This window comes from Plasmodium fragile (assembly GCF_000956335.1).
Source record: "Plasmodium fragile strain nilgiri unplaced genomic scaffold supercont1.28, whole genome shotgun sequence".
NCBI classification, from domain to species: domain Eukaryota; phylum Apicomplexa; class Aconoidasida; order Haemosporida; family Plasmodiidae; genus Plasmodium; species Plasmodium fragile.
Window position 1 is genome coordinate 52,446 of NW_012192608.1, and position 27,550 is coordinate 79,995.

Sequence of the window (27,550 nt, forward strand, 5' to 3'; positions counted from 1 at the left end):
GACAACGACAACTAGAACAAGAAGAACAGGAACGACAACGACAACTAGAACAAGAAGAACAGGAAAGACAACGACAACTGGAACAAGAAGAAGAGGAAAGACAACGACAACTAGAACAAGAAGAACAGGAAAGACAACGACAACTAGAACAAGGTGATGACCAGGATAATAAGGAAGACGAAGAAGACCATGATGGAAACGAACAGGATTCTATGCAAAAAGGATTAGGTGATAGATTCATGACAGAATTTAACAGTGGCATGAAATTTGCAGAAGCAAACAGCAACCTTTATAAGTTTTATTGGGAACTCGCGCAGAACAAGCCACCATACAGCTTCACAAAAGAAGGTGACGAAGATATGATCAAAGACACAACTGATGAAGAATCTTTGAAAAATTCCGAAGATGCCGATGAAGAAGCAACCACCGATAGTGACATAAAGGAAAATGTAATAGAAAAAAAAACTGAAAAAGATAGCAACACAAATGAAGAAATGGAAAGCACTGAAAATATTACACTAGAACCTGACACAAAAGGACAATCAAAGTCAGAAACAGGTGAACAATTAAAACGTGCAACGGGTGTACCATCGAAACGTGCAACCAGGCGAGGAAAAAAAACTGATGCCAACGCAGTAGCAAAGCGCCATTCGGCCGCGGTTCCTAAACGTCAAAACATTGGACCATCGAAACATGTAACCAGCGGAGTAGCAAAGCGCGATACCAGAGCGGTTCATAAACGTGAAACATCGGGACAAGAGAACCCCCCAAAAAACGAACAAGCACAGGACAAGACAAATGAAGAACCAACGAATGTGACACAGGAAGCGAATGCCGGAATACAACAAGATAAAATGAAAAAAAAACTAAACCTTAAAAATATAATTTCAAAAGATAAAGAAAACAGTGAAAAAGGTGCAAATGCTGATAACTCAAATAAAACCGTACAAACAGAAGAATGGAAAGTTAATGAATGGAATAAATGGTTGCAGCAGATAGATGAACAGTGGCATTTTTTCTTTTTAGATCTGCAAAACAAAACAACCGATTGGATGAAGCAAACAGAAGGAGAATTTAAAAAATGGACAAAAGAAATGGAAACTAAATGGATGAATTACAACCACAACTTGGATAAGGAATATGGCACTGATCTTTACAAAAAATATCCAACGTGGAATGAATCTCAGTGGACAACATGGATGAAAACAGATGGAAAAAAACTAATACAAGAAGAATGGATTAAGTGGATAAACGATCATGACAGTAAATTGAGTGAATGGGTTAACTATGACTGGTGCCAATGGAGATCCTTAAAGAAGTTTAATTGGGAATTGAGTCAATGGAAAAGTGATGAATATGAACATTGGGCAGAATCGCAAAATGGAAATTTGGCCCTGTTGCTACATAAAAAAAAAAGAAAAAAATATTTAACATGGAAAAACAGGATCGAAAGGGAAAAGTCAGAATGGGATAGTTGGGTGCAATCAAAGGATGAGTTAATTGTAAAAAGTAAAGCCGATAAATGGGATGAATGGAAAAATGAAAAACGTCAATTATTTTGCGACTGGATGGAAAACTTTATAAACACATGGATCAGAAGGAAGCAGTGGAATTCATGGGTTACAGAGAGACGAAATGTACTTTCCGGAAGAGAATCGTCTGCATATTAATAACATACAATCCAATTAAAGTTGTAAATAATTAAAAAAAAAAGAAAAAAAGAATTATCACCTTATCATGTACTGTTAATTTGTAATATCCTGTTCCTACTATTATTGAAGATTAGGGTTATAAATTAACCGACTAATCATGAACACAAGTAGCAGGGCTTTCCCAGAAAAAAAAAATTAAAATTTTGCAATTTCCTATTTTCCTTATTAAAATGTATTCATATTTCCTCATAAACATGAATGTCATAAAAAGAAGTAAAAGGAAAATTGTTTGTAAATGAAAAATGAAAACATATTTTCCTTAAACTTTATGGAAAAACAGGAAATTATAAAAAAGCCATGCTTAAATTGGCAACTAGTATATTAATGTTAATAAAACATTAAAGGCTATTATTTAAAGAATTTTTCTGTATTTTCGCATATGTGCATGTAATAAAATATATATATTCCGTTACTCAATCGTTTTTTTATTGTTTATATATAGAATATGCTTTTAATATTGAGAAAATGCGTTTCCCCCAAATTATTAAATTTTTTCTCTTTTCTGCTTTTGAAAATATGTCTTTTTATACATTTTCAATCTGTACCGCAAATAAACATAATTATTTCTATTTTTATATTTTTTGTTTATAAAACCTTTATATATTAGTTTATCCGATTATCTAATTAATTTGTATAAATTCCCTTCCTTAGTAATATAGGGTTTACAATAATAAACCAAGCTCTTTCCATTTTTTTTTTTTTTTTTTGTTTTTCTCATCTTTGTAAATCTGCTATGGATAATAATTTAAGTAGCTTATGCTCGTTTAAAACGAATATATCACACGCCAAAACGAAACTAAACGGAGCAAAAGTTAATTTATTTTTTAAATCTCAATTAAACAGCATTGCAAATATTTCCCTTTTGTAACTCATCGCTTTTCTATGCTTTAAAAATAAGAACAATCACGAGTTTCGTGTATTTTTCAGAAACCCAGAAAAACAGAGCAAACAGTAGAGGGATAATTTAGAACATGTCATTAGAAATCTACGACCAAAATATTGTTCAAATGTGCTCCAATAGAATACACAAAATAATATAATGGTAACATGATGTTGCAGGTTTTTAATTAATGCACTTTATTTAATCCGTTTCTTTTAAAACAGATGAAATCACAGATTCATTCTTTTTTTGAATTCAAATAGTAACTGTGAAAGGAAATGTGAAAATGCTTAATGTTCAAGTCGTCAAAGGCACCTAGACAAATGTTACGCATGTGCATGTATGCATACATATACATATAAAAATGTCTGTATGTTTGTGACACTCCAAACGGATAATTCACTTCCAATTTGTTCTGTGTGCAATTTTTATTATGCAAATGGTTAATTATGCAAAAGTTCAAATAATCTCCTTTGCTAGTTAAAAAGGGAAAAAACGCTAATTTTGTCATAAATGCGCAGATAGTAAATTCAAAAAAAAAAAAAAAAAAAAAAAAAATGTGTGAACATTTTTTATTACAAAGTTTTAATTAGAAATAATTCTACACCTCACAACAGTTAAGCATGAACATTCAACCTTTTTATTTTTCACCATTACCCCAAATTAGCACGAGTGTGCGCAATTAAAAATTGATATATTTTTGTCATGTGTTTAGTGCGCATTACTGCAATTTCGTATCGATATCTTTGTCATCAATTTCTTTTATTAACTCGTTATACTTTTTATTTGCTTCCCCATTGATAATGTTATATTTGTCCGGCACATTAACATACGATAGAAGACTGATCCTAGCCTACATTAGGGTCTCTGTCGCTCTGTAGAATTCTTCAAACACTTCACTTCTGTTGTTGAGGAAATTGTCGTTATGTTTGAGAAAATCTGCATAAGCATCTTTCACTTCTAACATATCATCATTCTTATCATATGTTTATCAAAAAATACTTTTTCCCCTTTTAGTATAACTGTTCTGTATTTTTCAATCTTCCCGTTTCCCGCTGTATACTATTCTATGCTAACTTTTAATTTGTCGCAAGCATTCTTATGTTCCCCTAAGGAGTTGGTTAATTTTTCATTGATATCTCCGAATTGGATTTTTAAGATGTCCTCCTTGGCGTCCGAATTAACATTGAGCATATGCGTTATAGGCTACAATGATTCTGATATACGATCACATTTGATAAATTTCATGTTTTCATAATAACCTTTTATATTATTTATCACACCATCTATAGTTCGTCCGTAGAACTACTGTGGTTGATAGTATTTCTATACTTTGTCCACATTTAGAGACATTTCTTCCAGAACATTCTTCAAATTGCCTTCATATACATCTTTAATAATCAGTTTTATTTTATTATAAGTGTCACTTTTTTTTTTATCTATAATTTCGTTCATATCCAATGGTGTTCACCTAATTAATTCATCAATTTCCTCAATATTCTCCTTTACTTTTTATTGCAGAGAAAGTACTTATTTTTTTTTTTAATTGTTAATATTTTCCATGATAAGCAACATTTTCGTCTTCATTTCTCCTGTAATATAATCGTTATTTGATCTCCTAGCCACTAAAGCATCTATTGTGTCCATGTACCTATGGATAGAAGTGCTTAATTTTTATAGTTGTATTTCTACATATTTAATGTTCTTGTATGTCTTACTTACAGTTTCGACACTTATATTCACAGTGTTAATTTTGCTACATACTCCTTCCATTAACCTTATGAGATCATCAAAATTGTACTCTCCGTTTTCTTCTGTTTTGAACTCACTCTTCAGTTCCCCAATCAGTGATTTCGTTGACATGACAATTACATACTTCGATTTTATGACATTAAATAGAACCTCTAGCTTGTGTATCAGACCTTTAAATGTTGCTAGCTTTTCCTTAACCTTATTCATGACTATGATAATTTCTAAATTTTCATTCCCTGTGTAATTTTTTATCTGGTCCAAATTCTTATTGTATTCAACTTTCACATAGTGTATCAGATAAATTTCCACTCGTACATTATCATGTCGTACTTTTTCTTAAATGGCGTTGACTCAGAAAAGGAGTTAATCTTATCCTTTAACTACTCTACAATAGAATCAAATAGTCTCTTACATTTAATAATTATTATTATATAATACTATAGTATAGTGTATTATATTGTATTATAGTGTGTTATATTGTGTTATAGTGTGTTATATTGTATTAGAGTGTGCTATATTGTATCATAGTGTGTTATAGTGTATTACAGTGTATTATATTTTTACCCACTTATTAAAACCAGATAAAGGCAAAAATAACCCTTGTAGAAAATTATTCTCACAAACTTTTAAGCTATGAACAAATATATTAATAAATGTATATTTTCTTTGGAAGAGGCTGCAAAGACGGGAAAAAAATAATTGCCTGTGTGCTACTTTGTCTTTTTTATATGGCAAGATTCTAATAAACAAAAAAATACCTAGTTTCTCTTTTTTTCGCAGTAATTTTTTCGAATGCCGTAATTTGTACCAATCAACGATAATTCACTCTGCATATATTTACAAAAAAAATTATACACTGTAGGACGATATAAAGTAAATATTCATAATAATAAAATAAAATGAGACATAAAATAGCAATAATTACCAGCGCATTGTTTTTTCCCTGCCATGTCTTTTCTTGTTTGTATGTGTTAGGAATGTTTTATGAAATGTGTGGGGAGGCTAGGGTTTTTTCCTTCTTTCGGAATTTACATTCTTTTATTCCCTAAAATGAGTAGTATTTTTTTTGGATCATTTTGTGTAAGTAAAAAACGGGAATCCTCTTCCGCGACATGCACATTTTTTCATTATAAGTAAATTTTACGCTGCACAGTTAAGAGGCAAAATTGAGTGCAGCAAGAAAGAACAAGTAAAAAATTACTAAAACGTAAACACACAGCTTTAACTAAAAATTATTTACTAGAATTGAACCAAAATTGAACTAAAAAATACGAAAGGATAGATTCGGCATACCCCCCAAAAAAAAAAAAAAAAAAAAAAAAAAAGATTGAAAAATATTAGAAAACCCCAAAAAAATTGATTGAAAAATTAGGAAACCCAAAAGAAAACTAAAAAAAATTATCCCGCAAAATGTAAAATTTTATTTATGAAATAACTCATAAGTTCATATAAAATTTTTCATTTATTTCTAATATAGGAATGCAAACTTATTTTTTTATTTACAATTTTCACTCAATATATGCATGAATTATATTAAAACAAAATAAATAATATATGTAATTTCCCTATTTTCTAATTATAAGAAAAGTACGCCGCAGAACAATTAAAAAATATATATCACTATTGCATCATTTAAAAAGTAACAAGTGCATAAAAATATACAACTACGAAAAATAAATAAAGTAAAAAATATAAATAAAATAAAACACACTTTAACAAAACAAAGAATAGGCTATATGTTAAATAAAAGTTTACAAGTATTTTTTCAAAGGTGGAGAAAATATACAATAAAAAAAAAATACCCAAATTAGCGTAAGAACAAGAAAATGAGCTCAAACAAATCCATAGTGCGCATATTTTTTATATGTATACCTTAATATAACACATTTTATTTATATTCATTTAAAACTCACATTCTAGTTATATATATAAAATCGGGCAAATAATTAACATTTTTTTACTTCAATAAAAGCGTATTTTTTCCTTTAAATTCTAGAAGTAAAAATGCTATTATACAATATGAGAATAAAAAAAAAAAGAATATTTAGAAAAAATTATATGCCTAAAAATATGCAAATATCATAATAATATTTTTTATTCTTTTGATGTAAACCTTGTTGCAACACTTTCAAATAAATACTAAACTTTTTTATTATATCCATTGTTTTTTTTTTTTTAACATTTTCTTTTAGAAAATTGTGTCATAAAAACATGGTAACAATAAGAATTTTATAATTCTAATTGTTTTAAAATTTCTAAAAATATACATATAGGATCCTAGTGAATTTTACAGGTACAGGTGTAAATGAATAGCATTTTCGTGATATGCTAATCTGATATATATTCATGTTTATGCCACTCTAAAACTCATTTTTAACAGAAACTTAAGGTTGTTTACACGTTAACCTTGACTTTTGTCCCCTTTATTGCATGAATGATATATATGTATAATAATAATGCATATGTGAAGAATAAATAATACCATGTGAACTTTTGTAACCTACGAAATGCTAGCAATATGCGACGCTGCAATTTTTTTCCTATATCCAGATAGCCTAGCATCATGAGTGTACATGCCTACGTACATTACATACATAATATACCCTACACATTTTTTATTTTGTGTTCCCCCTTTTTCGCCCCCTTGCAGTGAAGCCAAAAGTTCGCACATTAGCAAACTCTTAACGTGTGAACGTTCCCGTTTTTTAATATAATTTAAAACCTTTTAATTAACATTATACCCTTGTCCATCCTTCAAAATGAGTGACCCTTCACAAAGCTACGACCCAAGAGTTGCTTCCACCTTGTACGATACCTTCGGAGACTATATAGGGAAACCAGGCGCTTTAGGTGAATGCTCATGCAACAACAGCCTCAACGTTTTTCTTGGATTGATGTTATTCAATGTGATGTTATACTTATCCTACGTCGTTGGTAAAAAGGTAATAAGGCAGAAAGGAAAGAACAGCACGCGCGGCAAATCATAAATGTATATAGTGTGTACACATAAATATGAACATAATACAAATGCGTGTACAAATATTACCGCAATCGTTTCCATCCATCCCTGTGGACCACCCATTCGACAATTAATGTTCCATTCACCCTTTTTGAATTTTAGGAAATCCTCCAAAAACTTAAATACCACGGATATTACTAAATGGACGAGGGAAAGAACAAAAAGGACTTTACCATCTTATATGTACAAGAAGAAATGCATCATTTGTATAATTGATAACTGACCATAGTAGCGTAGCAGAGGACCTACGTATATTTGTATACATGTATATATGTACACCTGCGCGTGAGAAAGGACGCACGTACCAAATGAGAGGTACACACCTTGTGGCTCGTGGAACCAGGGGGGGTTACCCCTGTGTTCATCAGGAGAACACGGAATTATTGTGTACACACATTATGCAAGCACATAGCCTATTATATAATCTACTTATATAAATATATATGTGTATATATATATTTATATATTTGTTTAAAACTTTCGTAATTGGTGTTTAGTACAATTCAGCAACATGAAGTTGACCTTTAGGAATAAAATATTATTTTTTTATATTCCTTTCGAAGCTGCATCATATCTGAAGCTTGTCGTATACCTATTTATAGAAAATAGAACTCCTGTTCTATATATTAAAATTTAAGAGCTACATTATTTATATGTTTTTTTTTTTTTTTTTCTTTAAGTTAATAGAGAATTATACAGTACTATATTATATAGTGTTGAATTTTTCCTATTAATCCTTGTTTATAATGACATATAGCTTTATACACATACATGATAACTGTGCATATAATATATACATGTATGTATATACATATATATATATGTTCATGTCGCATGTATTAATTCACCAGAGGTTAAAACGAATGTTTTTTATTTATTTCTTCTAATTAAATGAAAAATTCTTCTTCTCACATACCGCATATATTATACCAGTTATATTTGTTCATAAAAAATGAAAAAATAAAATAAAATAAAAAGAATATTAACATGTGTATATTACACTTTCGAATGTTCTTTTTTTTTTTTTTTTACATGTATGTATTTATTTCATTAGAGTAAAAAAACATTATTATTTTTATAAATTTGACAAAAAAACATGCTATTAAACAAAAGCTTTTTGTAAATTATATGTATACCGTGCAGTGCACATGTAGACAATACGAGAAATGTACATGAGCCGCGTAAAAATGTAAATATTGAAGCTAACAACATAATGAAAATACAAGAGAGGTGTGACTTTTTTAAAGACAAAAAAATAACTTCAATTTTTTTTCTTTAAAAATAGTTTTTTTTGTAACATAATAGGTGCCATAACAGTTGAATGGGCTTTTCCATCCCGGCTTAATGTGCCCTTTCCACATATATAATGATGCATATAAGGTGAGCTAAAAATATGTAAAAATTTCCACATTCTTGTTTAAAGAAACAGCCCCCAAGCGTATCTTTGTTGCTTTTTATGGTAACCCCAACATGCACAATCGGCATGTATGTGGTATACCTACGAAGTTTCTGTGCATATGTCCAGATATATGTCCTGCTAATCCTTAGCTGGGCCGTCCATTACAACGTACAACCGCCGCAAAAAATATACAGCAATTGGAATCAAATTTTTAACAAGCTACCAAATAACTACTACATAGTATGCTATATCTCTTAAAAATAAAAAAGGCAGTATGTAAAAATGTTCTTTCCATGCAACAAAACTTATTACCCCTCTTATAATGAAGCAACTGGAAATGCTTACACATTTGCAGCCAACATTGGGCCTCACTGGTTCCTCCTTTTAACTTCATTTTAATCATTCTAAAACAGCGGAATGGAAACCTATCACAGCAATGTAAAGAATTTGCGATAAAAGAATCAGCAAAATGAATGGAACATATCTAATCAAGTAAATTCCTACACATGTCGTCATCCGCACACGTAAAAAAAAAAGCAGAATATATAATAAATTTCCTTTTTAATAGTACTTCACGGAAATATCATTTACACTCACAAGCATTTGCTCGTTTATGATTTATATTAATGTAACCTTCGCATACCATAGTTCCACTAACGGCGGTGCACGAAGGCGAGCATCGTCACGTAGAAGTAAAAAGAAATAAATATCTTATGCACCATTGAAAGCATATTCATTCCACTTTTGTATAACGATTCGTGGTTAATCACTATGCGGAAAGTTTGGTTCGTCCATAGCAAACGAAATTCGCCTCTAACGAATAAGCGCCACAAGTAAGCATAAACAAGTAGACAACGAAAATGGTTGAAAAAAATATTCACTACATTTGTTATCATTTAATGGCGATACTACCTACTCCCAAATTATGACTTCTTACACTATAATACTGTACACAAAAGGGGCGTAATTTTTTCACGGCTTAAAATGAAGTGACCGTGCGTCCAATTTTGTTTATTGTATTAAAAAATTTAAAGGCACATCATGGTTATCATTTTATTATGTAATGGACTCGCTTGGAAATCAATGTTAGAGGCAGCTTCTTTCCTTTCCGGAAAGCATTTCCAAAAAAAGGGAAAGACCAACAATACTATCACAGTAGCCAATAACACGGCAAAATGGCCCATACGTACCGCGCAATTCCTTCCTCTTTTTAAAGGCACAAAAGGCAATAAAGACGAATATTTAGCTCTTACTCGATTGGATTGCAATGTCTGGAATGCCCACCCTCATTGTTAATAGTATTAAGTGGACGAGAGTTTGCACCAGATGAAAGTGATTAGAAAGAATGTTATTTAAGAACATGATGTGATACGACTGCAGTGAGGGATGAACCTTTTTGTGAACCTCTTAGGTACATAAAAAGTAATGTCCGTTCTCGCGCTTCTGTAGGATTAAACATATTCTTACGGTTGACATCATTGATGGGGTGAAAAAAGTTTCTTGGAAATGCTAATCTGTCGCATATGCATATGGATCTACATACCTATGTATGTACATACGTGCGTACTTTATGTCAGACTCAGGCTTTTTAAAGATAGCTCATTGAAAATGAATTATGCTGGTAACAAAATATATTCTTTTTTCCTTTTAGAGTTCATTGAAAGGACAAAGTTTTGCACAAAACATAATCGCTTTTAAGTGACCCCCTCCAAAAAACAAGAATTATTTTGTCTACAAACACGGTTAGCACATTTCCAGATGAACTGCCCATTCACTCAATAACGCAGGATAGAAATATGGTAAAAATTAAGGAATATATGTTTATGTGAATAAATAGGCAATGAGAATACTCGTTGTGAAACGAATTATCCTCTTGTTCAAATACAAACACTATGAGCTACTAGAACCTATCAACATAATAAGGTACAAAGCAAGAACAAAATGGTCATTTTTTGGTAAACTGAGGAATATGCCCCATCAAAATGAATTTAAAAAATTTTATCCTTGCGAAAAAATCTTAAAATAGAAATTTGCAGAACATTTTATATGCCATATGGATGATGCACTTAAATGCATATCAGTACGTGTGCTCCTTTTTTACAATTTTTTTTTTTTTCGAAACATTGGTCATATTAAATTTCTTACCCAAAAAATGTATTCCTTTTATAGGTATATCTTTCATCGGGCAAATATTTTCTTCACATATTTTTGGCTTATTTTTTAATTTTTTTTTTTTTACGTAATAAAAAGGCATTTACGAAAAAATTGTATGTCTCTTTACTCAAGAACAGTTCGGAAAAAAGTCCTTTGCGCGAGAAATAATTTACACGTGTAACGTACATATGAGTATGCACGTGCTGTACATAAGTGCATATATACGCGCATATCTTTTTTTTTTTTTTGCTCCTCCTTAACGCTTATATTTTGTAACTGGTATTGTGTATTAAAGAATTTTTTTAAAACTGTATTCATGACTAAATACTTACACACACATGTAATATAGATAAATCGTACGCACATTGGTTACGAAGACTCGGAGAGGGGCAACTTTTTTTTGTTTTTTTACTGCATAATTCTAAATAAAATTTGTATTTTAATTTGTTCTAATAATTATAATGCTGCTTAGCTCTCTTTAGCTCTGTTTAACTCTGTTTAATTTTTTTTCTTCTTTTTTTTTATGCACGTACGCAAGGTTGTACGTAATTATATTCACGTATGTGTGCACCTATGGCTTTAGTTTTTATTTTCCCTTTTTTCCTTGATCCGCGATGCGCAAAGTGAGTTTAAAAGAAAAAATATATATTCAATCTGTACATGGTCTTTTTTCCCAACGCGCTCTTAATGTTTTGAACGAATTTTTACAACTCACGCAATTTTTTCCTCACCAGAGTAATTTTTTTTTTTTTGTTTTTATATTTGACAATCCATGCATTCATGTATGTACATAAGTGTACCTGTGTAAATATGCACGCATGGACCACCCCTCCTAGATCATCCAAATTAAACTAGTTTACCATATGTAACACTTAGAACAGTATTTGAAAAAGTCTGCCTGTAGAAGTATAATAAACGGGAATTTTTTTTGTTTTGTATTCCCCTCCGTTTTTGCAATGAAAACGTACTGGTTTTGCATTTCATCATTTTATTTATTTGTTTACATTGTATCAAAATGTAAAGAAATAGAAAATAAAACCCATGAACTTTTGGCCGGCTACAAACGGGATGACAATTCAGGTAACGAATGAGCCTATAGGGGGGACACATCTGGTCTCGAAGCTTACGTTTATTTTGTAGATTCCATATGCACGTACACATGAGCATATATATATCTGGCACACTGTCTTCGTTTCCCCAGCATGTACACAAATTGGGGCTCATTTGCAATTACGCTCACTTTATTTTTAATTCAAGAGCAAGGGACAAAATTGCCCGTTCCACCAGTTGTTCAGAGCGTATCTGCCCCATTGTCTCTCCTCTTCCAATTTGTATGATTCACCAAATGTGTCCATATCGCATACCACCTTTTCTTACCATTTTTTCTCCACACAAACATGTGACAAAAATGTGCACAACAGCGACTCATCATACTTGCTAACAGGATGCGCACGTATCAATGAGCACATGTGCTTGTTTTCTCAAGTATACGCAGGACCTCCCCCCCTCTCTACCACTATGTTTCTTCTTTATGTTAAAACCACCTCAACCACCTTGCAGGGAATTATGTTAAAAATAGAGAAGCGGAAGGGAAGCACGATGTCAAAATTAATAACGGTTCTAATTACAATGAATACTCTTTTTTATCGTTAAAGGGTGGTGCTATATTTAACCAGTATTATGTGGCCAAGTTAATCAATACTATACTGTATAAGGGATTGCTCATAAGTACGGAAAGAAAGACAAAGGACGTTTCGTAAAGACGCGAAAGCGTACACACGAACGCAGAAGCATATAAACTTCCGCAATTTGAACCTTTGTATGTTTGCGCTATTTACCGCTTTCCATGCTTGTTCCGTAGCCTAGCTGCACACCAAAAAGAAATGCACTACTTCAATACTACTAACCATTACCTTTCGTAGAGGGTGAGTTTCACAAGAATGTTGCCATTTATGAGTCTCTCTCTCGTACTAACTACTTCTTCTACCTAACTGTAATGAATAAGAAAAATGTGAAGAACATTGTCAAATTAATATCTAGAGCACACGATTCAAGTAATAGCATAAGAAAAAAACAAAAAAACAAAAAAAAAAGGCAATTAAAGATACGTTATACTGAACGTGTACGGAGTATATTTACACACACATTAACAACTGTCATATACTACATCCGACACATCCACCCTTCCATCCTTTGCAGGGAAAAAACATGATGTGTTCAGGAAACACCTGATATCCTACTTTGACAGCCCCCCTTTTCCACTGGACAATGCTTTTAAAAATGAAATGGACCACGCGTTAATGATATACAAGAAGGCGAAAAGTTAGGATGGCAAATAATAAAGCGCCAGAGAGTGCCAATTCGTTGCACACCACATAATGCGAAACACTTTATCACTACAAAATGCGCACGTTTTTTGTTTTTTTTTTTCTTTCATGCCATCCCTTTCCCTTACACACAAAAACTTCTTCCCGTAGCTGACGCCTACTGGGGCATGGTGGACGGATTAAAAAATGATGGGCTCCTCCTAGCAAGAACCTTTATGTCCGTGTCATTTGTTCAAAGTCTCAGAGGAATTATTGGAGTTATAAATTACGAATTGATAGACCTGTGTTTCTCAAAAGCCTATCTGTACAACAACATAGCCACTTTTGATAAGCTCATAATGAAGAACACTTATGGGATCATCATGTCTTATGTGTTCAAATCATTCTTGTTATTTTTCTACCCCCTCGTGATTCCATTCCGTGGAGCCTTTTCCTTTGCCTTATCAACCTTCTGCATTACGCAGCTGAGCCAAATAGTCTTCCTAATTTATAGAAATATCAAACGGCTCGTTCGAATATCCTACCGAAAGTTGTATAGCACCATTTTGAAGTGTAAGTGGAAAATGGAAGATCACTGTGAATATGTATATACGTATATATGTGCACGTTCTTGCTCGAGATTGTAGGTCTATGCGCACCTCGCCGCATGGCTCCCTAATTTGTCTCACCACCCCCTCCCCCCCTCAGTCAACGTGTTGAAGTTCCCGGAACTGCAGCCTTACGCCTCGAAACTCCTATACGGAGACGCCTTAATCTTAGTGTCGAAAATTTGGAAATTATCTTACGTAAATGTCACGGAGCATTTGACCGGAAAAAACTTAACCCCCATTTTGAACAACTTGCTTGACAAAAACCTTGGCACGGGCTTCTTTGAGTTCAGTAATGCGCTCTTTAAATATGTCATAGATTCCATGGAGGGCATGAAGTTGATAAGTGTAAGTGTGCATGTGCGTGTGCGCGCTGTTCTTAAGTGTCTTCCTGTTGCTGCATGTTGAGGGTTCTTGTGCAATTCACAAACACAACAATTAAGAACAGTTCCCATGTCATAACTAACTTCAAACATTGCAACACCACCACGTTATAACTAACTTCCTATAAACGCGCAGACCAAAGAAGCGGACCTGGATAAGGAACCACAGTACAATACGCAGACGTTCAAGAGGATTCTGATGATCCTGAAAATCACGAGAAAAGTGCTTTACTATGAAGAGTCGTACATGCGATTAGCCGTGGCTAATATTCTGACAAAAATTTACACGCTACTCTTCGTGAACGTAAATTATATCAGTAAAATGCCCCCCAAGGAATTTTTTCACGCTGATGTTGAGTCAGAATTTAGATACATCTATGAGGATCAAATGTATGAAATGTTCTTACAAAGAATCTCTTCTGATATGGTTAGAAAGCCATTTATAAAAAGAAACATTAAAAGAATCAATAGAGGTTGCATAGAATTTACTCTTTCCCTAATCAAGATAAAACTTCTCCACTATAAGCCATCCCTAAAGTTCCCTTACGCCAGCTTATACTTCGATGAGCCTTTAAAAAAGCAGTTAAACGCTTCCATGAAATTGATCATTGTAGGATCAACAGGAATTATAGCAAATCTTGTAAATTACGGAGAAAAGTATGATATACTTAAAAAATGTCCCCTAGAAATAGCGAAAAATTTGAACCAGACATGTAATTACAGCACGTTTGATGTAAAAAAAATGCTCTTTCCATTGAACATTTTTATCAATCTGTTAATTCCTCTCTTCTTAAATTACAACGATATTATGATAAACAAAGATATAATAGAATATATCGTAAGTTTTTTTAAGGTCATTTTGGACTCTAAAGATTTATACCTTTATCAATACTTAAAAAATGTGGTAGACACTATGAAAAAAACGGAAGATATAAATGTGCCAGAAATAAATTACGACGAAGAAATTGATAAAGTTGTGTTAGACGAAATTCATAAAGTTATAGAAGAAGTAAATAATGAAAAAACCAGTTCTCTAGTTTTTAATAATTATTCCATGAAAAATAACGAACTGTATCTCCACAATAAAGAGGGAAAATTGTTTAAATTCCTCTTCAAGGATAATTACAATAAAGATTCCTTTTCTACTCTTGTCCACATGCACGATTATAGAAACCCTTTATCCTTTCAAGTTCCATTAGTCAAATTTGAGCCTTCCAACAGGAACGATGGAATTTTAATTGTAGGCTCATTTTTTGATAAATTTGAAGGAAAATTGACCAGATGCTATATGTGCCTAAAGGAGGACGACGATATTTTGGTTGTCGACTTGATTCATCACGTCCTATGGGCGTCAGGGGTCGACCGATTTAGCGCCTACATTGTAAGTTTGCTGGGAAGGAGCTCACATATTAGCGAACAAAAAATGTGCCATATACACAAAGTGTTCCCTTGCGAAAATTCTCTTCCTCACAAGCGTGTTACATCCATTTCAATATTTCTCCCATCCAACCCTCTTGCAGCTGTCCTCAATGATTGGAGCCGTCAAACAATACTTCCATCGCGGAGTCTCCTGGAACAGAGCACTTGTAAACATGGTTCCCACCGAGTTCTATGAAGTGCACAGAATGTTCATGGAAACGACCCCTCAGCCAAAAGACAGGGCTGAAAACATATTTATAAGGCGAATCAAAAAATATAGGTTCAATCTAAACCATAGAACCTTCTCCAAAATGTTTAAAATATTTTTGGAAAATGTGCTGAATAAGGCAAACTTCTTCAAAACGGATGAGGCATCAATCATTGTGATCATGTCAGCATTATATGCTCTCTACAAAAACGTTGAAAAGCACGAAATTCCTACAAGTGAAACGTACAAGCTGTATCAGCAAAAACTTATAGAGGCCTACTACCCGGTTAAATACTACGCCCACAACTATGAGTCGTACACCATGAACTTGCTCAAGGAGAAGGAAAAGGAGTATGACATGGAACACAAAAATGAAGGCGAAAATAAGAATGATGAGCATAAGAAGGATGGAACGCCGAGTCCCTCCGATGAAACAGATGGTACAGAAGCGGAAGGGTCTCCAAAATCCCAGAAAGAGGATGTGCAGATCGAACTGCCCATAGACGACGAGCTTGTGCAAAACACTAAGGCCCTGCAGCAAGAAGCAGAAGCGAGGGAAGAAGAGAGGAACAAAATTATAGAACAAATAGAAAAAAAGCATGGCCAAATGCCAAATAAGGAAAACTTCCCCCATTTGCCCACAAAATGTTTGTTCCTTCTGTACTACGATTTCGATCCCTTTATTAAAGACAATGTAAGAGGTATACAACACGTGTCCAACAATTTAAACGGAAGTACCATCGATATTAAGAACCTAAGGAATACAGATCTTATGCAGACGGAGAACACGCAGTATGCATCAATTGATCACAAAAATCTCATAAAAATATTATGCGGTACGTATTTATTTTTGAAAAAGGAAAATATTGCCATTGAACATATGTTCAAATACAGTTATGCGAATGATGCTGTGAAGCACTTGCTCATAATTATGTCCTTGCTCAGAATAGAGAAAAAAAATAACCGACTCTCCTGGAAAAAATTCCTAACTTTGGAAAAATTCATAGATGAAAGGCAACATGTTTATAAAACGCCCATGAAATATCTGTACTTGAAACTGTTAAATGTGAAGAGGGTTTTTGCCTTCACACGCAGAAAGTTGCTAATGTCCTTGGGAAAGAAAATTAGGGGAAGCAGAATGATGAGAATATTAAGATTCATAAAATTCTTCGAGATTTTAGAAAGCGCAGAAAATATTAATTCTATATACCCACTCATCTATATCAAATTTGAAGACATAATGATGTTCTCTAATGTGTTCCAGAAATTTAAATTTCCTATTATAAGATACACTTCCAGCCAAGAAACGGTACGAACCATGTTGAACAATTTCAAGCTGTCTCCAAACACTTCAATAAATAATGAACAAATTATACTGCGAATTTACAGAATTGTTAATTTAATAATAAAGAAAAAGTATAATTACGATTTAAATGAACTTAGAAAAGACAAAAAATACTTCCATGTGCAAACACAAAATAAAAGTGAGCATATACTAAATGATATAAAGTGGAAGCCAATAGTAGATCAGTATCTATCTCAGCTAATTGGATTCATAAAGATGTTAACAGATATGAGATTTACCAACTTTGTATTTTTGAGAAATTTTTACGTTTTTATAAAAATCTATGCAGTAACGGGAGATTTAAATTATTCTATGAACAGCTCAGTCTTCTACCTGGCCAGCAGAAATTACTTAAACTTTATCCTTAACGCTATCATCGAATTTGAAAACTTTAAAAACTTTATAGAAAAAATAAAAAGAAATAACGACATCAAGAAGTACCCGATCGACCATTTCAACTTCCACACGGAATGCTACGCAGTGGATGATATAAAAACCTATACTTTTATCCCCCAAAATAATGAAAAATTAGACAAATACTATCAAATTATGGCTTATGACATTAACGTGTTCTACAAGAACTACTTATTAATAGACTTATTTTACGACGACTTTGATATTAAAAATTTAGACACCTATTACCAAAAAATTGATAATGCTACTGATTACGGTAACGGTCCCACGTCAGACATGTACATCCCTGGTGGAAGAAAAAGAAATCGAGTTATTTCAAACAACGAGGTTGAAATGATAAATAAAATGTTGCAGAATTATATTTATCTAGAAAAATTTCTGGACAAGACTAATATCCCGTCCATCCCATTTACCGATTTTAGAGTCGCGCAAGGCGCAAATGGACTCAGTTTTAATTTCACCAACAGAGCTACGACGCCACCTTTTTATAAAGAAAATATTCTAGACCAATTTGATATTATCGGAAAATCTATAGTAGGCAAATATTACCAAAAGGTTAAGTGCTCTTTTGTCACCTACCCTTTTAATTTATACTACTGGTTTGTCTTGAATCCAGGCAAACCTCGCGTAGAAACGGTAGGTAACATCGGACTGATCAAGGAAGCAGATTTATTGTCCAAAACGGATGAAGAAAAGGAGTTAGAACAGCAAAAGATAGATGAACAGCTAGTAGAGGATCTCTTTAAGAAAGAAGTCGAAAAGGACGAAGATATCATGGAACAGGAAGAATATTTGGAGGATACATCCGCATCGGAAGCAGATCTCACAGACACAGAATTCGAGGGCGATCTTCTGAACGTTGGAAAGAATTCCAAGGCGGATCAAGACACCCTATCCCATGTGAGCTCCGCTTCTGATGTGTCTACCGGATCGTTCCAAAGCGTCGCCAGTACCATCCCTGACGCGTCCACATCTACTCTAGGACGTGCCGCCTCCCACGCTTCCACCTCCACTCTCGGACGTGCCGCTTCCAACGCGTCGACCACAACCCTCCAAAGTAACAAATCAGGAGGAAGCACCATCTCAGGCTCAACAAGATCGGTCAACTTCCTACAAACGGCCATAAAGGAACATACCGATTGGGAACAAGGAAATGTCCAAGTGACAAAAGAATCAGAAAGGAAAAACAAGTCCAATCAAACAAACGGTCTAAGCTTCCTACAAAGAAGAGAAATGAATCCACTCCCACTTATAGACACCATGATACATGAAAGAAGTAATAACATGAGTACAGAAAACTATGGATATTTTAACAGACCATACAACATGTTTGTTAATAAGGCAAATTTATTTAGAAATTTCAGCGTCATAATGAAAATTGTACATACCATAATTTCGTTAAACAAATTTTCTGTTGTTTCTCCGGTGGAGATAATCAAAAAGGGACTCACCATTATGAGGGGGAAAAATAAATTTTTAAGAAACCAGCATTTAAATCCATTTATCAATAAAATGCTGCTCGACATTAACGAAGCAATTCAGAAGCTTAAGTCAAGTAGCGAAAAAGGATTTATAGGATCCAGAACGGATATCATATCTCTATACAGAATTGTCGAATTTCAGCTATTTAATGATTTTCTAATTTATCCACCATTGAAAAGATTGACAGACAGGGAACTCCGTTATGTGTTACAAGTTATTAACGAAGGCTATGCTTTCCACATAATGGAGGTAAAGTCCAAATTAAAGAGAGAACTTATCGTGAAGGATAAAATTGTACGTCATCTAAACACACTTAAAGAGTACAGAAATCTATTTGACGATACAGCCATAGATAGACTTGTGCAAATGTTCCAAGAATCAATAGATTGTAGAGATATAAAATGCTTCGATCTCCTCTTCAACAACTTCATTACACATCGTTACAATAACATAATAATGTACATAACCAACAGAGGTGAAGCATTTAATGTACTAGCACAAATATTTAAAAATCCTACAGCATTGGCCGAGGTACGCTTACAGGTACATGAAACTTATATCGAACCATCCAGGAGACAAAATATATATGAAAATTTTCAACTTGAAAATAATTCAGTTTTCCACCCAAAATTAACATATAACGAATTACTATTCAGTTCACTTGAGTTACCTAAAAAAATTGAAATATGGAATTCTATGTATACATTATTTAACATAAGACATATATATATCAATATTGGTTACTTTCTCCTTGGTGTTAAGTATCGTATTAAGCGATACTACAGGGTTTTTCGTCATACTTTTAAGTTCCTTGGATGGCTCAGGAAAAATAGAAATGATAATCTATACATTCCATAAATATGTGTTAATCAGAATGGAATGCTATATATCCAACGTGGAGGCCTTCCGACTCAATTTAATTTGTGCCCGCAAAAATCTCATGATTGTTTCATATCTCGTAGGTTTCTTTCTCAAACATATGCTCAGTAGCAAAGCATAATGCACGAGCTTTAATTACCTCTCTACACTTTCACTAATCATGTGACACCAATTTTTTTTTTTTTTTTTCGTTATCAGCATCATGTGAGTGTGCGGTAGCATGGAAACGACTTTCCGCTTCGTTTTTTTCTTTCCTTTTTTTTTTTTAAGGTTTAATTTTTTTTGATTTAAACTTTTTTCGTTACCATTTTTTTCTTTTTGTTTTTTTACATGCATTTTGCTATACCGTTTCTCTCTCCCGATTAGCACTTCCCTCACGCTAATCATCATGTCGATTTTCAATTACTTTATAAAAAAAAAAAAAAAGTCAATTTAGGTGACCCTCATCTCATACACACCTGCTCCACTGGAACAATATGTATGCAACATGTCCTTTCTACGTGCGCACGTGTGTAGTTCTAACACATAGGGTTCAATAGGATGGAAAAGAAGTTTCCCCATTGTTTTCGACCGTTCTGTGTTAATATGTCCATATATAGTAAAATCACCATTTAAACAAATGTTCATGTGCAAAACGATTAAAACTAATTTAGGATAATTCTTTTCCCAAAACGGAGTAGCAACATGTAGAGAATGCCTACCTGAACCATATTTTCCTGTTCCACTTCCTTTCACGTGAAGTACCCTGAAAACAGGGCCACGAACACAGAGGTCAATTGTGCCATATGCATATAAGCATCCAAGTTGAAGTGACTCCTTTGCACTTTCTGTTATCATTAGGAAAAATGGGGTCACCTCGTACCATATAATTAGTTCCCTACTCAGTCGCGACATAAGTACAGTGTACATATATTTGCCAGAAATCATTTTTTTGTCTTCGCGCCTCCTATTTATGTTGCGCTAACTTGGTAAATAAACCCGATGGTTGTTACAGTTTTGAATTTTTTTTTTTTTTTTTATGTTAAAAATTTGTTGTTCTGCGTGTTTATTGGAATAAATAAAAGCCATTTCAGCTTGAAAAATTGTTGCAGATGTAAAATTTCAAATACCGCGTAACCATGCTGCACGCGTGGGTAATATACAAACGAAAGAAGAAATGAGTGGTGCGGGACATTTTCTGTACATACGGTTTCGTAGTGTAGTGGTTAGCACTGAGGACTTTGAATCCTCCAACCCGGGTTCGAGTCCCGGCGAGACCTTTTTAAAATTCAACAGATGGTTTTTTAAACATAATAAAAATGAGAATAATGTTTATTTTTTTAATAATTGTAAGAAGGATAGTTCAATTTTAATGGGGAACTAATTAAACAAATTTTAATAAATTATAATAACAAAGTTTTTATGATGCGCAATTATAGAACAAAAATTCTATTTATTATATATAATACAACTGCTACTACAAACTAATATCTGGTTTTCTTCATCCAGAAATGGCAATAAAATTAAGCCTCGCTAAAAGAAAAAATAATATATTTTTTTTTTATTACCCTGGCTTTATAGTACATATTATATAGTGTTACATTGTTTCACTGAACAGCTCATTTTGCTAGGGTAACAATAGGGATAATATTAACCGTTCACACTTGTGCACCGATATTAGCAGCGCTATCGTATTTTTAGTACTCTTCGAAAGAAATGTAGCTTGTGCACATACAACTGTGGTAATTCTTGATTCTCACGTGTGACAAAATGTAATATAGAAAGTGATATAACGTGATAAATCACAGAAATTACTCTTCTGTAACATATCATATATGTATGTGTACCCCAATTTATATTTACATGAAAAGTTATTTTCTTTTTTTTTTAAATCCTCTACAATTTGCACTATGAAACTGAAAAAAATCTTTTTATGTTGCAATTCGTGAAATGAATAGTTCTTTTGGCGGGGTGGGTACCGTACAGTAGTAAAAACTTCCAAATAGGGAAACGCCATTCCTCGTGTGTTCATTTAAACTGTATCAGTAAAATAAACAATAACACATTGCAGTCATTAAGAATTAAATTTCCTCCCACTTTGTACGTGAGTCAATGTAAGCGTTGCTCTTTCCCCCATGACCTTTTACAAGCTGTCATAATTCATCCACAAAAAAATGTCACTATTTCCAGATGGAATACACACTTTTAGTGTGCCATTCGAAAAACAAAAGTGCACGTAGAATATGAAACATATACGCAATGGGATTCATTAGACCATTATATGTTTACACATATTTGGTAAAAAAGAGAAACCAACCTTTTTGTGGTGAATTATGAAGTGCGGAACTGTACTTAATATGGTCAAAATATAACCTTCGCCTGTTTTGCTAGCTATTTTTCTTATGATTTATAAAATCAGGTATAAAAAAAAAAAAAAGAAACGTGCTGAATTCAATGTCAGCTGATAAATATTTCCCATGTCTCTCGGAAGGCTACCTGTTATGGAGGCTAACCAAATGATCTTAAGGCAAAGACTGAAATTATTAATGTACATACATAATGTAAAGAAATCAAACGTCCCTTGAAGCAGAAAAAGACAGTCTCGTCATTAAATGAATGTACTGTACATGCGTATGGCTAGCGAAAAATGGGTACAGTACATATACTGTTCCCCTTTCTACATATGTAACTTGCGTCCTATAATATGCCTCCTAGTTGATACATGAAACGTTCTTTTTTTCCCAAATATAACAAAACACATATTATATTTTTTTTCATAGTCTTTCTTAACGTTCTCTTGTTCACCCACTAGAGCATGCATTTTCCAATGTCGAGATTATAAAAAAAATGACACAGTTCGGGTAAATACAGCACGCGGGGATAGTGTTGTTATAATATTATCCTTTAAGTATACCTCTGCATAGAGTGCAACATCGTCGTTATTGGCAAATTCTTATATCATTGAAGCTCATATAATATGGCAATTTATTTCTTCTAGTTTGAAAAAAAAACGAAAAAATTCCATAAAACGAAAAAAGGACATATTACTTCAACTTGTTTTCTCCCTCTTCCTTTATATTCTTTTACATTTCGCTATAAAATCTGAAGAGCCAAATTCTTTCCTCAAACGGCACGGCATAATAAAATTTAAGGTGACGAAATTGAATACTGTGGGCCAATATGCGCCTTTGAACGGGAAAATGCCAATGCCTTAAGGGGGAAAACATTATTATATTTATTATAAAAATCTCAGAATTCAATAATCTAAAATAAAACATAACACGCAAATATATTGTTTTAAGCTACCATTATTTTTCCTATCATTTTTCTGCAGAAAAACAAAAACGTGTTCAGATTTGTTTTTTTTTCTTATTTATTTTATATATATATAATACGAGCACCGAGGATCGAACTCGGGATCTCCTGCGTGTTAGGCAGGCGTCATAGCCACTAGACCATGCTCGCTTCAAACGCTGATTCTCAGCGAAAACCCACCTGCTGCACAGTTCGCACTCTACAGCAGTGCTTATGCATATTTTCTATAGCGTCAAAAGCACTGTCCCCCTTGGTGCCATTCCCATAAACACAATTGAAACAACGGCAAACTTGCTCCCATTTTTTTTTTTTTTTCTCAAAGGGGCAAAAATTGCTATTCCATTTTTCGCTTAAAAATCATAACAACATTTGAATACCTTTTGGGTAAAGAAAACGTAACTGCTGCATTTATGTATACAAATTAATAAACGAAAAACCAAAAAAAAAAATCATCACACGCAAATGTTTTCCTTATTTTAAGAATATTTGTACCATATGCGCATGATCCTGTATTAATGAGAAAAGAGAAATTTGGCCCCATGTCACTTTTTTAAATACCAACATGTTATGCATTTTCGTATACAAAATACGGGAAAAAAGCAGACGGACAAATGATAACAACCAACAAAAAAAACAGCATCAATTGCTTTAAGGCAAAAATGTAAAAAGCGGAGACGCTTATCTGTTCTGACCCTACGGCATCGCAATTAATATGGTCATGCAGAAATAGTACATACATGGGCCTTAACATATCGCTGCCAAATGTGAATGATCAAATTGGTACTTACCATGCTAGAGGTCTTTCCTTAACAAACATCCCGTCGCGCACAGATTTAAAATGGTCTGTCTGTGGAACTATGATGGGAACGTAGCTTTACACCCGTCTATGAGCATGCGACGTTGCACGTGTATACGTTATTCATATACAAATTTATGCTTCGCCAACTTATCCTTCTGTGCTGAAGGACGGCATGCGTAACTTCACAAATGATGTACCGTACCCCTTATAAAATGTTAGTTATCATCACACCCTTTTGGTACTTTTCTTGTTACAACTTTAAGTAATGACTGGTTCGTTATAGCCAATTGGTATGTCATGATATTTTTCCCTAAACACCCTTTTAATATTCACAAGGGACAAGTGGCTCTGGCGTTCTAAGCAACAGTTTTAAAATTCAGGACAGAATATGTATAAAGGAAGTTATTACGAACCATTTCTCTGCTGTCCCTTTCATGAACTCCGTCACGCACTGACACACGAAAGTATCTATGTAAGCATATGTACGCTTATATATAATGTATGTATATATGTATACATATGCACCTCACCTCGCGTAACCATCTGGTCTTCAATTCCAAACGAAGCCTCACTCATCTTACAACTCGTTAATTCTGCCGTTCGCGGGGGATGACAAATTTTAATGTAGCTTTAACATAAAGAATTGTATTGCGTCCACGTTCCTACGTGCACCCGTGTCATTGTTTTTAAAAAAAAAATCACAACGAAGGGTCTTCTTAGGTAATATATACGTCTCAACCACCATGTCACATATCATTTGAAGTGGAAATAAGCTTCTCCCTGTCATTTAGGCATTTTCCTGTACACCAACAATTTCGTACATAACGGGATGAACGTGAACATTTTCGCACCCAAGCATATATAATTATTAAAGAATATAATGTCACGTTCCTGCGTGTTTACACTTCACGTGGGAGATTCTTGCTTTATGCCATTTTTAATGTTGATTCCTGCATGTTAATCGCTCTATTTTTTGTCCCTTTTTTTCTTCATTTAACGGTTAACAAAAAAATGCTGGAAGTAATACAGCTTTCGTGTGTGCTTTAAGAAAAAAAAAAAATAATAAATAAAACATGTATGCAGATACGTATGTACATACTTCCCATGGGCAGTATACGCAAATTAACCATTTAATTATCCATTTGCGTCTCACTTTTTTTTTTTTTTTCTTTTTATAATTTTTTGAAGCTTTTCTAATGTATTACCATCAAAATAAAAACGCGTGCATATATTATATATATACACTTATATGTACTTCTCTCATGCATATGTTCACCAATGTGCGTACTGCATCCCGCAACGCGTTTTACAAAAGCCAACAGAAACACGTTAATATATCCTGCCAAAATATAGGATGAACGAAACGTTTTTCAGTCAAAATGAAAACGAATTGACCAGTGAATACCACATTCCCGAGAAAGAAGTTGGCCCACCAACCGCGAACGACGCACAGGCATTGCATAATGTAGCAAGCAAGGGTGAAAATGAGGAGAATGAGAACCGTGGTGAGAACCACGGTGAGAACCGCGGTGATGAGAACGATGACGAAGAAAACTACGACATTTTAAACATGCTAAATGAAATCAAAAAGGACTTCCTATCCGAAAACGAAAAGCTGCAGCAACAGAGCAGCCAAAATGTGCACATCGCAGAGGAGGTGGATGGCGACAAAACGGAGGAAAACCAAAACAAACTACTCAAGGAAGAATCACAAGTAGAAGAGAAACCTTTGGAAAAGCAGCTAAACTCTAGCAATGCTCAAGTGAGCAGCCCAGGTGCTGCACCAAATGAGCAGAGTCAGGAAAATGTGAGCACTAAAAAGGGAACAGGAACATCATATAAAAAAACAAAAAATATTCCAGGTGATGCAAAAAGAAGTACCTCATTTTTAAGCAAAGAAACCCCCAAAAAAAGGAAGATAAAAAGTGGACCCAATCCAGAGTACGCTGGGTTGGCAATGTATCCGTTCAATCCCATTCACCCCGCACATGCAGCTAATCTGGCCACAGTTAGCAAAACGAACGACCCCCTTATAGATGATGAAATTGCATACCTAACAAATTATGAATTTGTAACACAGAATTACCTCAAGGGGATTGCAAAAAAGAATCCGACAGTAAAAAGCGATAACATTAACATAGACATTTTGTACTCAAGTAGGAGTGAAAAGTCGATGGATGAAAGTGAAAGAGAAGCAGAAGCCGAAGCAGATAGCTCCATAGACTCAATTAAAGAGTTGTATGAAAATATTTGCCAATCTGATGCACCCCTCGATTTTTATAAAAATTCCTTAAGTGCTAAAAAGGAGGTCAAGGATGTACAACCACAATATTTTCTCAACACACAAAATAGCGTAACGGACGAAATTCAAATTTTGAATAGATACATAAAAGACATGACAGAAGGTCAACAGAAAAATTCTTCCTCCATTGATGTAGATAGCAAATTGGTTAATATTCTTTCCCTCTCGTTTTTAACCTTTATTGACCATGTAATTTATGATTCCCACATTTATGCTTTGAAGAGTGAATTTACACAAGGGGGAGAAGCGGACCAGGCAAAAAAAAGCACCAGTCATGGGGTTCCTACCACAAATGGGAACTCTGAAAAAGAGTGCCTAAATGAAGAAGCATTACGAGAAAGGACTGAAAAAATCAACATCGTTGGGAGAAGCTCCCCCAATAGTGCTAACATCCAAAATGATCCTGGTAAAGATAACACACAAATGTGTCCCCAACAAGAGAAATCGTTTAACGTGAATAACTCACAAGATGATCAAAGCAAAGATCCGCCTTCTACTGTTGACCTGTTAGATAATCCTGATCAAGCTGCCAGAAAGGAGGCTACCCAAAATGGTGGCGTAAATGCCCCACAATGTAGCGATACAGTAGGCACCCAAATTATTTACACCCCGGACGTAATCAACCTATGCTTACACAATTTGTATAACCAGGAACTGGTAACCAAAATTATGAACCAGAAAATGAAGGAAGGCGATACCAGCGGCGCACGCGCACACAACTTGAAGGAGAGCGACCCTAATACTAGCAAATTCATTCATACCCATAGTACCCCAGCTACGGCACAGCCGGGCAAATCGGAAAAAACAAATTTAAAAGAACATGTGAACCAGATGGACTCCAAAAGTGGAGTACACCTCAAAAGCAAGAACTCTCTGCAAACGAACATAAACCACAAATTAAATAAGCGACAAATTATAATCAACAAAATAAATGAAAAGATTAAAAAAAAAAGTGCCCATAGTTTGCACAGTTCTGTAAACACTAAGAAGTATTCACTGGATGATTTGTTTGAGCTTTAACTTTTTTTTTTACTTTTTTTTTTGTACCACCACTGTTGTGTGCACTGTTTCTGATTTCGTGCGTCGTTCCTGTATGTGGACTCGCGCAGAGCCACAACCCTTTTTTATGTCTTATCCTTTAAGCAGGCGTGTTTCCATGCTTGCTTTTCTAACACACGTGCTTGTGCATATGCCT

General features: G+C 33.9%; 6 protein-coding genes and 2 non-coding genes across 8 annotated transcripts in view; 5 read left to right on the forward strand and 3 right to left on the reverse strand.

The window, feature by feature from the left end:
- The window catches only part of AK88_02728 (uncharacterized protein), a gene marked incomplete at both ends in the record, with an annotated part of 5,454 nt that extends 3,784 nt beyond the window's left edge, over nt 1-1,670 (forward strand). Inside the window, one exon of the mRNA XM_012480353.1 lies at nt 30-1,670. Coding sequence (XP_012335776.1) covers nt 30-1,670 — 1,641 coding nt within the window. The remainder of the gene's footprint in view (nt 1-29) is intronic.
- A 1,643-nt stretch (nt 1,671-3,313) lies between these two features.
- Nucleotides 3,314-4,047, reverse strand: AK88_02729 (uncharacterized protein; the record flags this gene model as incomplete). The annotated part of the gene is made up of 3 exons (XM_012480354.1): nt 3,314-3,445; nt 3,670-3,798; nt 3,925-4,047. 3 exons carry the CDS (start codon nt 4,045-4,047, stop codon nt 3,314-3,316), a joined length of 384 nt encoding a protein of 127 aa, XP_012335777.1.
- Nucleotides 4,048-4,266: 219 nt separating this feature from the next.
- AK88_02730 (uncharacterized protein) lies at nt 4,267-6,506 on the reverse strand (the record flags this gene model as incomplete). The annotated part of the gene is made up of 2 exons (XM_012480355.1): nt 4,267-4,679; nt 6,458-6,506. The coding sequence occupies 2 exons, from the start codon at nt 6,504-6,506 to the stop codon at nt 4,267-4,269; spliced, it is 462 nt and encodes a 153-aa protein (XP_012335778.1).
- A 597-nt stretch (nt 6,507-7,103) lies between these two features.
- Nucleotides 7,104-7,504, forward strand: AK88_02731 (uncharacterized protein; the record flags this gene model as incomplete). Its single annotated transcript, XM_012480356.1, has 2 exons — nt 7,104-7,286; nt 7,466-7,504. The coding sequence occupies 2 exons, from the start codon at nt 7,104-7,106 to the stop codon at nt 7,502-7,504; spliced, it is 222 nt and encodes a 73-aa protein (XP_012335779.1).
- A 4,368-nt stretch (nt 7,505-11,872) lies between these two features.
- Nucleotides 11,873-19,939, forward strand: AK88_02732 (uncharacterized protein; the record flags this gene model as incomplete). Its single annotated transcript, XM_012480357.1, has 8 exons — nt 11,873-11,996; nt 12,477-12,644; nt 12,839-12,970; nt 13,116-13,238; nt 13,394-13,795; nt 13,931-14,178; nt 14,350-15,594; nt 15,734-19,939. 8 exons carry the CDS (start codon nt 11,873-11,875, stop codon nt 19,937-19,939), a joined length of 6,648 nt encoding a protein of 2,215 aa, XP_012335780.1.
- Nucleotides 19,940-21,147: 1,208 nt separating this feature from the next.
- On the forward strand, nt 21,148-21,219 carry AK88_02733. The gene has a single exon. It is a non-coding gene; the product is annotated as a tRNA-Gln (tRNA).
- A 2,112-nt stretch (nt 21,220-23,331) lies between these two features.
- Nucleotides 23,332-23,404, reverse strand: AK88_02734. Its single transcript has one exon. It is a non-coding gene; the product is annotated as a tRNA-Val (tRNA).
- Nucleotides 23,405-25,407: 2,003 nt separating this feature from the next.
- Nucleotides 25,408-27,375, forward strand: AK88_02735 (uncharacterized protein; the record flags this gene model as incomplete). The annotated part of the gene is made up of 1 exon (XM_012480358.1): nt 25,408-27,375. One exon carries the CDS (start codon nt 25,408-25,410, stop codon nt 27,373-27,375), a length of 1,968 nt encoding a protein of 655 aa, XP_012335781.1.
- Nucleotides 27,376-27,550: the final 175 nt, after the last annotated feature.